Below are 12,309 nucleotides of genomic sequence, written 5' to 3'. Positions count from 1 at the left end.
TTTCTTTCCTTGGTTCAGTACAACTCTGACATGCCAAATTCAGCTTGCTTGCATATTTCTGAAAGCAGTCCCTGTGACAGAGCATTAGTGGCACGTCATCCAAATTAGAAAACTCATCTGGTAGCCACCACTACAGTTAATCTCTCTGGGATTCTGCTGCCAAAATCACAGAATTCTGTCCAGCACTGGTGCCTCCCTGGCAGTTTTGCATTTTGTTTTTCTTGACAAATAAGACTTTTTCAAAGTTTGTGAAGAGTCTTTTTCTCTTTGATGGAAGCTTAAAGGGGCTTATACCTCCATGTCTTCATATATTGTAACTTTCCTAGAGAGATAAAATTCCCAAAATATATTGTTAACATTATCACTACCACCATTTTTCATTTTGTACAAGTATAGGCTTGTGCTAAATTAGATAGGAATTAATGCTAAATGTTAGTATCAAAATTACCATTTTTGTTTAGTGATCACTTTGACTGAAGCCTTGTATGAAGCTGTGTATTGTCATCTGTAACAGTAATACTGACCTGTGTATAAATGTCACTGATTTAAAAAGCTAGTTTATAGAATATTTCAAAGGCTAGTGGTACATGCAAAGGCAATTACAAATTAAAACCTTCCATCGGGCAGACTAGATGCTACATTGTATGTACTAAAACTTACAATGGAGAAGTATTAAATTAGAAATTCATGTAGGTTTATATGTGCCCACTATCTGGTACAAACTATGGGCATGCAATCGTCAGCGTGAGATTGATATCGTCAGCAAATTTTAATTGAAAGTATAGAAAATATTATTACTTGTGATATATACTTTGACAATTAAGAATATGCAATGTGAAAACATTTCATGTTATATTGCAGAATGTTGATTTTTGCCATATCTAAACAGCTTCATCCGGGGGCGGGGAATACCTGCCCATGCAAAACCAGTAAAAATCTCTGTACACTTTTTTGTTTTGGTATCTTTGATCAATAAACACCACATTAAGATGTCGCAGTTGAACTAAAACTGTAGTCATAGTCATGTTGCAGTGTTTCTGGAACTGTGCAAAAAAAAAAATTAACTTTTTCATCATTCTGGGAACCACTGTTTCATCTCACCTGTAGACCAACAGCACTACTTGGCAGCTCCACATTATACCTCATCTAAACATATGTAAAATAAGCTTCCAAATGATATAGGTGTGTGTGGGGTGGAAGCATTTAACTCCAAGAAATATGGCCTTTTTTGTAGAATTGCTACTTACTGATAAATCAATGATTTAAAAAAGCTGATTTTTTTTATTTAAATCGGATTTTTTAAAAGGATTTCTGAGGGAAAAAAATTATATCTAAATTAAAACTATATTAAAATGCATTATAGCTCAGATCTCATCATGGAATAGGAATTATTAATTCTATAGTATGAGACAGTATAGTCATGTAATGTTTAAAAAGTTTTGTAAATGAGTTCTAATAGTTCATGGATTAGGGACCCAATCTTATGGGGTTCCAGAGGCTTCTGTATAGATTATTTAGGTTAATCTTTCTATTTACCCAATGGGACTCGGTGCTCAGTCTAGAAGATACCATCAGAGATGCTTAGTTTTGCAGTTCTCAAACTGTGGATTTGTGTCTCCAGAGGTAACATACTTGTTAACAGCAAAAATGTTTTTAAATAAATAAATACTATATAGAGGTGAGAAATAACAGACCTCAACTCTGTTGTCCCTCTGCAAATTTGTGTACACAGTCAATCTCTTACCTCTCTCTAAAGTGCAGAGTTTCAAAACGTTCAATGAATAGAAGATTGTTGGGGGTGGAATAGATTTGGACAAGGAGAAGAAGTCTGAAGATAAATGAGAGACGTGAGGAACCTATGCTTGTTTTGTTTAAAATATTGTATGTTTGCTGTTGAACTCAAAAATCCAAAATACTTAATGTTGTTGTTTTAGTTAAATATAACAATTTAAATATCTGTCTGTTGGTGATCTCCTCCTAATACAGCATGGCAAGAATATCCTTCAAATATTAATGATAGTTCACCTCCCAATGACTTCATAAATATCTGTTTCAATTACCTTTGGTAAATGAAATGACCAAACAATCATTCATTTTCTGATATAGCTGTAAAACTAATTTGAAAAGTTTTTTCAAAATAAATCGCTGTTTAAAAATGTATAGTATATACCTTCTAAAAATGAAACCTACCTCTATCTCTGAGTTGTGAAGAATATTAAGGTTATAACAACGAACAAGAATGCACTTTTATGTAGAAAATCATGATTAAATAGTCTTTCTGACTAGTGATTTAAATCAAATCCACCCTGATTAGAGGAGAGTGCTATTTTATGAATGAGGAGCGAAAGGGACAGGCTAATGGCATACCACAATTAGAGCACAAAGTGAAATGAGAGAGAGGATGAATAGGATCACTGGACTCTGGAATAGTATCTTATGTAGATGATATCCAGTTTACTCTGTGAAAGTCGTACATTTCTGTAATTTTTTTGATTTTAACAAAAGTGTAGGAAAACATCTAGCTAAGATCAAATGTAGAGAACCAGGAATCAGGTTAAATGGTGCATATAGGGCTTGAGACATTTCAGACACCTACTATTCAGAGGATTATCCAATAGCCAATGGCAAATATAAAATATAGGTATGGGGATGAACCAGCAAAGTAGTAGTGAGAATCTGTCTCTTTCCCTCCTTCCCCTCTTCTGTAAATGGAGAGGGTGCTATTCCCAGAAATTGATGGTGGAACTCCATCTTTCACATCTGTCTGTGGCTAGGAGTTTCTGATCAACTGGAATTCCCTCACTTTCTCTATGCTATATTTCTTATCTTCCTTCACCCAGAGCTTCTTGGCTGTTGTGAGGGCATAGTGGAGGGAATGAAGACTAGCTCTTCGGTTTCTTTGAGTCCTCTCTTCCACCGTACCCTTATCCCAAATAGCTATTATGCTAGCTCCTAAAGCTCCCAAGTAGCAGAGTGACAGTGATTCTTGACAATTTCATTACTCTCCTCCAGGGATCTTAATAATAATTTATTATTATTCTATTAAGTATTAATAATAATACTAATGTTTGTGGACTTGTGAAGACAACTTTCTGAATGTTAACTAGGGCAATGATCAGCTTTAATGGCTAGATCCTTCAAAATAACTTAAATTCTGCAGAAATGGGTTACTTAGACCACCCCTGTGGCCAAGGATAACCTTTTGCTTAATGGAGGGGAGAGGCTTTTCAAAACATATAATGAAGGGATAGTCTTGGACACACATTGACTATACTGCCAATGTCAAAGGATGCCTGCAAGCCTTAAAGAGATCCCCTTAATGCTCTTCCAGGCTCAAATTTTCAAAACTTGTTTAGCTCCCATTTAGCACCTAAATGAAGTGGCTGACAGAGTTCTCAAATGCTCACCGCCCATGGAGGAACATTTCTGAAAATTTGACAACACTCGGGGCTAAGCCTGTTAGGAAACCTGACCAATTCATTTAGATGCCTAAATGGGAGTCGCACTCTTTTGAAATCCTGATCCCAGTTTTGGGTGCTGAGCACATCTAAAAATCTAGCTTGAAATCTTTTGAATTTTCCACTCTCTCATAGAAAAGATCAACCTAATAAAGATACTGCCTGTCTTATAAATTAAATATATTGCAGCATATAACCTTTTGTGAATCTCAGCATAGTATTTAAAGATGCTGTTTTGATAAGAAGCGGGACAGAGGACAGACCTTGCATGAGCCCTGTCAATACAGTGTTCAAGATAAGATGGGATTTGGCTCCCAAATACAAAGCTATATTGTTGGAAAAGGGTCAAAGTGAGACAGTCTGGGGTATTTGGTGCTGCAATGCATCTCCAGGTCACGCTTTTCACTGGGAAGTAGTAAGGCAGGTCAAAGGAGATAAATTAAGTAACCCAGTCATATCTCACTTGAAGTATGGAGAAGGTCTTATGCTCTGCGGAGACCTTTAGTTGCAGAAGTCCAAATTTAATTCAGTACTTTGTTTAATAGGGAAGTTTTCAGATGAAAGATTAGAATGAGGAAGTGATCAAATATGGGACTACTTACTGATGGGACGCCTAATACCCTTTAGAATTTGAAATGTGTACCCCTCTGTGCCAGCTTGGGTGAATTTGACTCTAGGATCATAACTAAAATCAAGATCATGAGGTATACAGTGGTGAAGCATTCTTGACTGTGACTGTAATGGAATATCGTTAATGACATGGTAGGCATTTCTAAGGAAAGGCATAGGCTTCACAAGAAAGGTATTTACATCCTTATCCCACTTACATCTTGGTGCTGCTTTCCATGCAGCCCTGCATGCTTGGAACCCCCCCCCCTTCTCTTTCAAGATCTGCTCCTTTAAGTCCCTGCTTAAAATAAAGTTTTTCCAAAAGACCTTATAAGCCCAATTCTCCCTTTTAAAGAAGTGTTAACTGAATAGGCACTAAACCAAACTAATGGCAATTTCAAGATCACATGCTGACTTCACTGCTTATTTGCTTGCTGATACATCTCATCCCCCATGTTTTGCTAATTAGATAGTAAGCATTTCAGTACAGGGATTTTGTTTGCATATTTATTTGTAAGGTATCTGGTATACTGTACTTTTAGTGTTATAAATCTGTACTGTGCAGTAACAGAGACGTTTCAGATGTTTTAAACTATAGCTGTGTGTGTTTTTTAAAAATTGATTTGCACAGTTACTTTATAACTTGTAGAATGTTGCTACTGTTCACACATGTAACAGTTTTTGAAACATTTACATGGATACATTCACATGAGTACTATACTCACATGAATAATCTCATTGGCTTCAGTTGAGTGAAGATTTTTCAGGAACTAATGGGTCTAGTCATATGAGCAAAGAGTATTTTTGTGAGTAATGGCTTGTATGATTAACTCGTTACATTGGACCATTAGATAATATGCAGCAATTCCTATTACATTCCTGATTTGGATATCTCTAATATCCAGTAATTTTTAACATTTTAAACCTGTTATTCACTTGCTAGTGATGAGTCATTACCATCAGAAATTGTGGAGCTTTTTTATTTAAAGCAACAAATGTGTTACCAGTGCAGTCTGTGTGTATATTTCCAAAGTTGCTAAAAGTGTAAACACTTAACATCTCTCTTTTTTTTTTTTCTATTAATCAGGTTTAAGACTCCTAACAATCTCATTATCACACGTGAGATTCATGTTGCAAACAATGCATCAGTGTGGTTTGTCAATAAAAAGCCCTCAACCCTGAAAATAGTAGAGGAGCAAATTGCAGCCTTAAATATCCAAGTGGGAAATCTGTGCCAGTTCCTTCCTCAGGTAGGAGAGACAATAAGAGATAAAAATTGAGTACTGCTTTTTTTTGGTGGGGGGAGAGGGAGGGAGGTAGAAGGGGATTGTGACTTTTAAAATGTGGCCTTTTAGTAGGGGGACTAGAGGTAGCTCTTTGGAATGCCAAAAAGGGTTTCAAAAAAAGAAGCCCAATTTTAACCATTGAATCATGAATGATTTGTAATATTTGTGTGTGTGCGAGTGTGTATGGCATGCATAATGTTTCGCTAATTTTGTCAAATTAGGTAATCTTCCATAAAAAAGGAAGCATGTGTTGGAGATGGCATGGTCCAATGGATAGGGATCAAGTTTAAGAGGCTGGAGGCCTGCACTAGGCTTGTTATGTGATCTTGGGCAAATTACTTTTTCCCCCTGTACCTTATTGAATTGGGGGTCATGGTATTTGCCCTAGTTTAGAAAGTGCCTTGAGTCTATGGATGAAAAATAATTGAAAGTGTTAAGTATCTTTAAATATACAAGATACATTCTCAGAACAAAGCCAACAGGAACCTGGGTATGTTTGGGAAAAGAAAAGTAGCAGAGAGCTCCATCATGTAGGTAGTTGGCTTCCTAGCATGTCTGAACTTGAGAACAGACAAATTTAATTAAATGCTCTCTAGACTAGGGTAAAAAGTGTCATTTTTAAAACATGTTGGCTGACATATTTTAATCAGGTGGTGGTTAAACTATGTTTATTAATGCAGTCGCCTTTTTTTTTTTAAATCAGTTTTTCAGTACTAGACCTTAGTGGGAAAATGACCTTAAAACAAATTTTGGGAATGTGGCAGAGTGAAATTTTGAGTGCTTAGGTTTTCCAGGGTGTTTTTGTTTTTGTTTGGAGAAGCGTTCAAAGTGATCACCAGAAAGCCATGGACAATATTTGATAACAATTTGATTTTTCAGCCAGGAGAACTATGACTATATCATATGCTAACTACTTGTCAGGATACTGGGGGCATTTTGAGGGATTTTGGATAACAGTTACAGGGCTGGCTGTAATATATAACTGAGGTGCATATTTAATAATAATTTATGAACTAACTTCTAAAGCTGTCTGACATGTAACTGTATGTTGTATGTGCATATTAGCTTGAGATAGGCCAATATATTGAAATAAAATATTACTTTGTTGCTATAACATAGCAGACCTGCAACATCATTGGTTTTTGGTTTCTGCTTTGCAGGACAAAGTTGGTGAATTTGCAAAACTGTCTAAGACTGAGCTTCTTGAAGCCACAGAGAAATCAGTTGGCCCACCAGAAATGTACCAATTCCACTGTGAACTAAAAAACTTCAGAGAGAGAGAGAGAGAACTTGAAGTAAGTACCTACATAATAGAGGGACAGTGGTAGGAGGGATTTTCATAGACCTTCCAGTTTTTTTGTTTTTAACTATGATCAATAATAAGTAGATGTCAGGTAATTTTGTACAATATGATGCTTTTACAAGAGTAATTGTTTGTTACAAGAATAATTGTTTGTTTCTGATATTATGCTCACTTGTACAATGGCATAATAAGGAAGTATTCATATTTAACAGGTGGGCTTCTGGCCAGGGAAGATTGTGTCAGTATCGAGTTAACTGGCCAAGCTTGCAAAGGCCTTAAACTCTGTTCAGTAGCATTTGTCTTCTGTATGTAATACAATAATGTATGAATGCCACATCCAATCATTTCCAAAATTTCAGGGAATGTTCTAGGTATAAGTGTCCAGAACATTGATATGGGGGGAAATCTGAAAACTCCAAGGGGGAAATTGGGCACACATGAAGCCTCTCCCATCTCATTGAAGCTGTGGCTGTACTAATCACTTATGCCATTGTCTGTAGATCAAACAACTAATTAATGACACCCATTAATGCTTAACAGCATAACAATCTTGTCTCTGACTATCCTCTGAATAAAGTTTAGTACGTTGACATTTATCTTCCAGTTATAAAGAATAATAATGGTAAGAGGAATGGGGCTGAATGGGGGCATTCACACAGCTCCTAACTTAAGGAGTAGAATATTATTTGACAAACAGTGACATTTACTAAGTACTATGGAGATACCAAGCTAATAATGAAATGTCACTTTGTTTGCCATATAGTATCTGTTAATCTAATTAAACAAGATAGATAAAGGAATTATAAAGAGGTGCAAAACTAATAGTTATAAAATATCTCTTCTTAACTGAATAAAATATCTCTATTTTCACTATTAATTAGAATTCATTCAAGAAAGAACAAACTGCGTAATGCAGTAATGAAAAATAGTTCCTCCCCCTTCCTATTCACCAGTAGAGAATAATTTGTTTGATCAGAAAATGGTTTTGTTTTGTTTTTGTTTTGTTTTTTGTTTTTTTAAGATTAAGTTGTTTGAATTACTCTTGTTACTTGTTGTAGCCGTGTTGATCCCAGGATATTAGAGAAACAAGGTGGGTGAGGTAATATCTTCTATTGGACCAGATTTTGGTGGTGAAAGACACGCTTTCGAGTTTGTAGTCTCGAAAGCATGTTTCTTTCACCAACAGAACTTGGTTCAATAAAAGATATTGGCTCATCCATCTTGCATCTCATTACCTATATCAAACTTGAGTTTCCATGACACACTTATGTGGGAAAAGTTGTCCTGCACCTTCCAGTACAGTTGGCTATAACTAGGTTTGACTCTCCCTTTTTTTGAAGAATGAAATTTGGTTGCAATTAGAACACAACTAAATTGTTCTAAAACATCTGTCTAATCCTTAATTTCTGCTCAGTTGACATACTTTTCATAATTTCTGCATGCCCCTTTGTATTTAGTTATTTTAATAGAGCAAAGTAAATAGTGTAAAATATATTTTCTGACAGAATTCATTGCAAGAGAAAACTAATTTCTTGGAGAAAATGAAGCAAAGAAATGAACGGTATAAGCAAGATGTGGAGAGATACTATGAACGCAAGCGTCATCTAGATTTAATAGAGATGCTTGAGAGAAAAAGACCGTGGGTGGTAAGTTTTCCCCCAATTTTTCTGAAAAACTATTATAAATCTGCCATCTTTTTAAAAAGAGAGAGTTACGATGCAGTGAAATACCAACCCAGAATAGCCTGAGTACTATCAACATAATAGAAAGTGTATAATTGTCTTGAAACATTGTGTTCTACCCCTGGCCTCATGTAGCTTTTGCCTAGTTGCACCTATTGCTTCAAGCAATGGCTTTGCCTTCCTTTTAAAGCATGAAGTATGAGTGACTCCCTCCGCTAGACCAATCATTCAGTACTGTATTATTGGGTGGTGGTATTTCCAAGCAGCTGATCACCTTGTGCCCTACAGCATAATGAATGATGGGTCTTTTGTTGCTTCAGAAGTAAGTCTTGCAGTGAGTTTCACAAATTGTTTTGTCATACAAGCACCTAGCACTGGAGATAAGTGTTTTAAAGAAATCAAAATAAATAAACTTGGTGGGTTAAAGGTAAATAATTTTGGCTTACTTAATAACCATCTTCTTATGGCCACAAGTGTCTGAATTATTTTGAATTACAAAACGTAATATTTCAAAACTGACTCAGATTTGGAGAATCAAAGTGATCATTTAAGCTAGGGGTTGTTTAGTATTTTGAGGCATTTGTCATTATTATATTTACTCTGCTTTCATGCCATCGATTAAAGTTTCCTTCGTGGGCTTAATTAATGAAATATATGTGGCAAGTTTTTGGATCTCATTCACACTGACGGAAATTCACAGAGGGTGCAGAAAGCCTGGCACTCTATAGTAGGTTAGCTATGTAGTGGCACTGCATGAGGGGAGTTGCAGATGTAGCAACCACACAGAAGCTCCCTGTACATTAAGGAAGAAGCCTCCATGCCAGCCATTGATGAGTAGACTTGAGGAAGGGCAACAGAATTCATAATTACGTGACTCAGGTGCCCCAACCCACAGTACAAATGGTATGAAGGGACAGCTACTGGGGACAAGGGCTATAGCCTTTCAACCTGGCAGCGGAGGATGAACTTTGTCCTTTTCTTTTATGTGGGTGAAGTGAATTTCTCCTCTTGTGGTAGGGGATAACTTGGTTAAGGAGTAAAAAGTATCTGTTTAAACAGGAGGTACAGGCGGTGCACAGTTAATCAGGAAAGATCATTAACATCACTGTCATTGGGGCAGTACTTTGAAGGCTAATCAGTAGAGACTAAGGGGAAAACTAATTAATGTTTGTCATAACACAAATATTTCTGAATTGACTTATATTTGGAAACATATGGTTCTTTGAGTAATGCCTTTGTAGACTCACACAGCTGAGACACACCTGCACACTTAAATTTTCCCAAGAGCTCTGTAGAAATCGTTGACCACACTTTTGCCATCCTGAACATTTGGGTCTGAAGGTGGACAAGAAGCAGTCAGCCTGACCCCTACCTGCTAGTGGCTATCCCTCAGAACACTGAATTCACTTGCATAGTGGATTTGAACAGAGAAGACACGTACCTTTCCATCCATTGAATCCCAGTATAGTAATGGCAACAGGTGTGTCTACCACGGGTTGGAGTGCTCACTTAGTTAAGTCACAGTTAAAGTTCTGTAACTTGGCAGATGCCAGGTTACATACCATTGTACTGGGACAGGTGGTCTAGTTGGCTTCTCGAGTCTATTATCCATCAAGTATGGAATCAGGTAATACAATTATTTAGCAGGCAGTAGCATGAAGATGAACTATATGATCTACCAGGGTGGAGCCAGATCTGCTCTTTGTAATAAAGCTATTCCTTGAGGAGGCAGTGCATTCAAAAATCGTGTCCTCAGCACTGTTGGCCTGTGAGGCACATAGAGTACATTAGTCTACAATCTCAGCAGAAATTTCACCTTCTTGCCCATAAGAACATAAGAATGGCCCTACTGGTCAGACCAAGGGTCCATCTAGTCCAGTATCCTCTCTTGCAACAGTGGCCAGTGCTAGGTGCCCCAGAGGGAATGAACAGAACAGGTAATCATCAAGTGATCCATCTTGTCGCTCATTCCCAGCTTCTGGCAGACAGAGGCTAGGGACACCATTCCTGCCCATCCTGGCTAATACCCATTGAAGGACCTATCCTCCTTGAATTCATCTAGTTCTTTTTTGAAACCTGTTATGGTCTTGGCCTTCACAACATCTTCTGGCAAAGAGTTCCACAGGTTGACTGTGCGTTGTGTGAAGAAATACTTCCTCTTATTTGTTTTAAACCGGCTGCCTATTAATTTCATTTGGTGACCCCTAGTTCTTGTGTTATGAGATGTAATAAACAACACTTCCTTATCTACTATCTCTATACCAGTCATGATTTTATAGACCTCAATCATATCTCCCCTTAGCCGTCTCTTTTCCAAGCTGAAAAGTCCCAGATTTGTAAATCTCTCCTCATACGGAAGCCATTCCTTACCATTCCAATAATTCTTGTTGCCCTTTTCTGAACCTTTTCCAATTCCAATTTACCTTCTTTGAGATGGGGCAACCACATCAGCACACGGTATTCAAGATGTAGGCATACCATGGTCTTGAAAGTAAAAAGTTCTTTGTTCCTTGTTTCTGACATGGGAAAATCTTGCAAATAGATCTATTGGTAATGAAAGAGGATGCCACCCTCTGTCTTCGAAAAAGGAAGACGTTATTTCCCCTCTCATGTTTTCTTTTCTTTATGCCTTAACTCCAATAACATTGATCCCGAGAATAACGGAAAATTGGAGAGGATGGAGAAAAAGTGCTTCTGATATATTCAGTACCAATAAGTCCAATTGGGGGCTAACCTTCAGCTTCCATCCTCGTCTTCACTAATTCCCACTCTTCTTTCACAGAAAATGACAGCATGCTACGGCTGGACTAAAACTACCTGTTTGGATTTTGAAATCTTAACAGGACAGAATCATTAGTGTGTTTTGGAGTTGCAGCTGATACTGATTCAGATTTGTAAGCGCTCTACTAGACAAACGTGCTGCAAAATGTAAGAGATTCCCTCTTTGGGCAGCCCAAAACCAGAGTAACCCAACATCTGCTACTATTCTGATATTTGATTAACTTTTGACACAAAAAACCCCTCACGTATCAGACTGAGCTCAGTTCATTTGACTACTACTTCACTTTATCAAGTTTCTCTATGAAGATCCACTGGTGATTTTGTACATAGTCCAAATTATTATCTAAGGAAGTTTAGATACTTACAGGTTGCTGGACTATGTTGGAAGTCAATGACTTTGAAAATGACCTGGCGGTCATTATTCATAACTAACTGAACAAGAGTTTCAGAGTAGCAGCCGTGTTAGTCTGTATTCGCAAAAAGAAAAGGAGTACTTGTGGCACCTTAGAGACTAACAACTGAAATGCTGTGGGGAGGGGAAAAGCTTGAATGTCTTTTAGAAAAGACATGGTTTAGGTCAACCACAAATTATTGGGTGCAGTACAGGTATTACTATGACCTGTGTTATGCAGGAGATCAGACTAGATGACCATAATGGCGCCTCCTGGTCTTGAAATCTATGGATCTACTCTGATATCCCTTTATTAACCTCCTGTTTGACTTTTCTCCTCCTTTCCCCCCAGAACTACATTAATTACTGGGGAAAGCTTTACTACATAGCCTAGGTGTAAATAGAGCATTTAGCTACTATCTTTAGTGGAAATAAACCCATCAAGTAGTCCTATAGATTCTTTATAGTTTAAAATTACCTACGTAGAGAATATATATAGATGTAAAATGTTATGATCTTGGGAAGGTTATGATTCCCAAAAGTCTTAACGTACATTCCATTGCTTTATTTGTAATCTCCACAGTTTCTTTTAGAAACATCCCCATACTTGGCATCTGTAGAGCTGTGACTTGGATCTTTGTTTATACATGTACGTCATTCTAGATTTATCTTAAGATCTGACACTTAACTTGCTAGAATAATGTTTCGTTGTTTAGTTAGGTCCTCCTACCACCTTTACAAAAATCTTTGATAATCAGATTCACAGAAAATAGATCTCTTAAGAAAATATTTGAAAAAA

General features: G+C 37.1%; 1 protein-coding gene across 4 annotated transcripts in view; it reads left to right on the top strand.

Annotated features, from left to right (window-relative positions):
- SMC5 (structural maintenance of chromosomes 5) overlaps positions 1–12,309 on the top strand; it is a 78,835-nt gene that overhangs the window by 10,707 nt on the left and 55,819 nt on the right. For all 4 annotated transcript variants that reach the window (XM_043515162.1, XM_038401888.2, XM_043515164.1 and 1 more), the window contains 3 exons: positions 5,155–5,317; positions 6,514–6,648; positions 8,162–8,302. In XM_043515162.1, the coding sequence (XP_043371097.1) occupies positions 5,155–5,317; positions 6,514–6,648; positions 8,162–8,302 (439 nt within the window). The remainder of the gene's footprint in view (positions 1–5,154; positions 5,318–6,513; positions 6,649–8,161; positions 8,303–12,309) is intronic.

This window comes from Dermochelys coriacea, chromosome 5 (assembly GCF_009764565.3).
Source record: "Dermochelys coriacea isolate rDerCor1 chromosome 5, rDerCor1.pri.v4, whole genome shotgun sequence".
NCBI classification, from domain to species: Eukaryota; Metazoa; Chordata; order Testudines; family Dermochelyidae; genus Dermochelys; species Dermochelys coriacea.
Note: the sequence above shows the minus strand (reverse complement) of the source record. Positions and strands in the feature narration are given on the sequence as shown.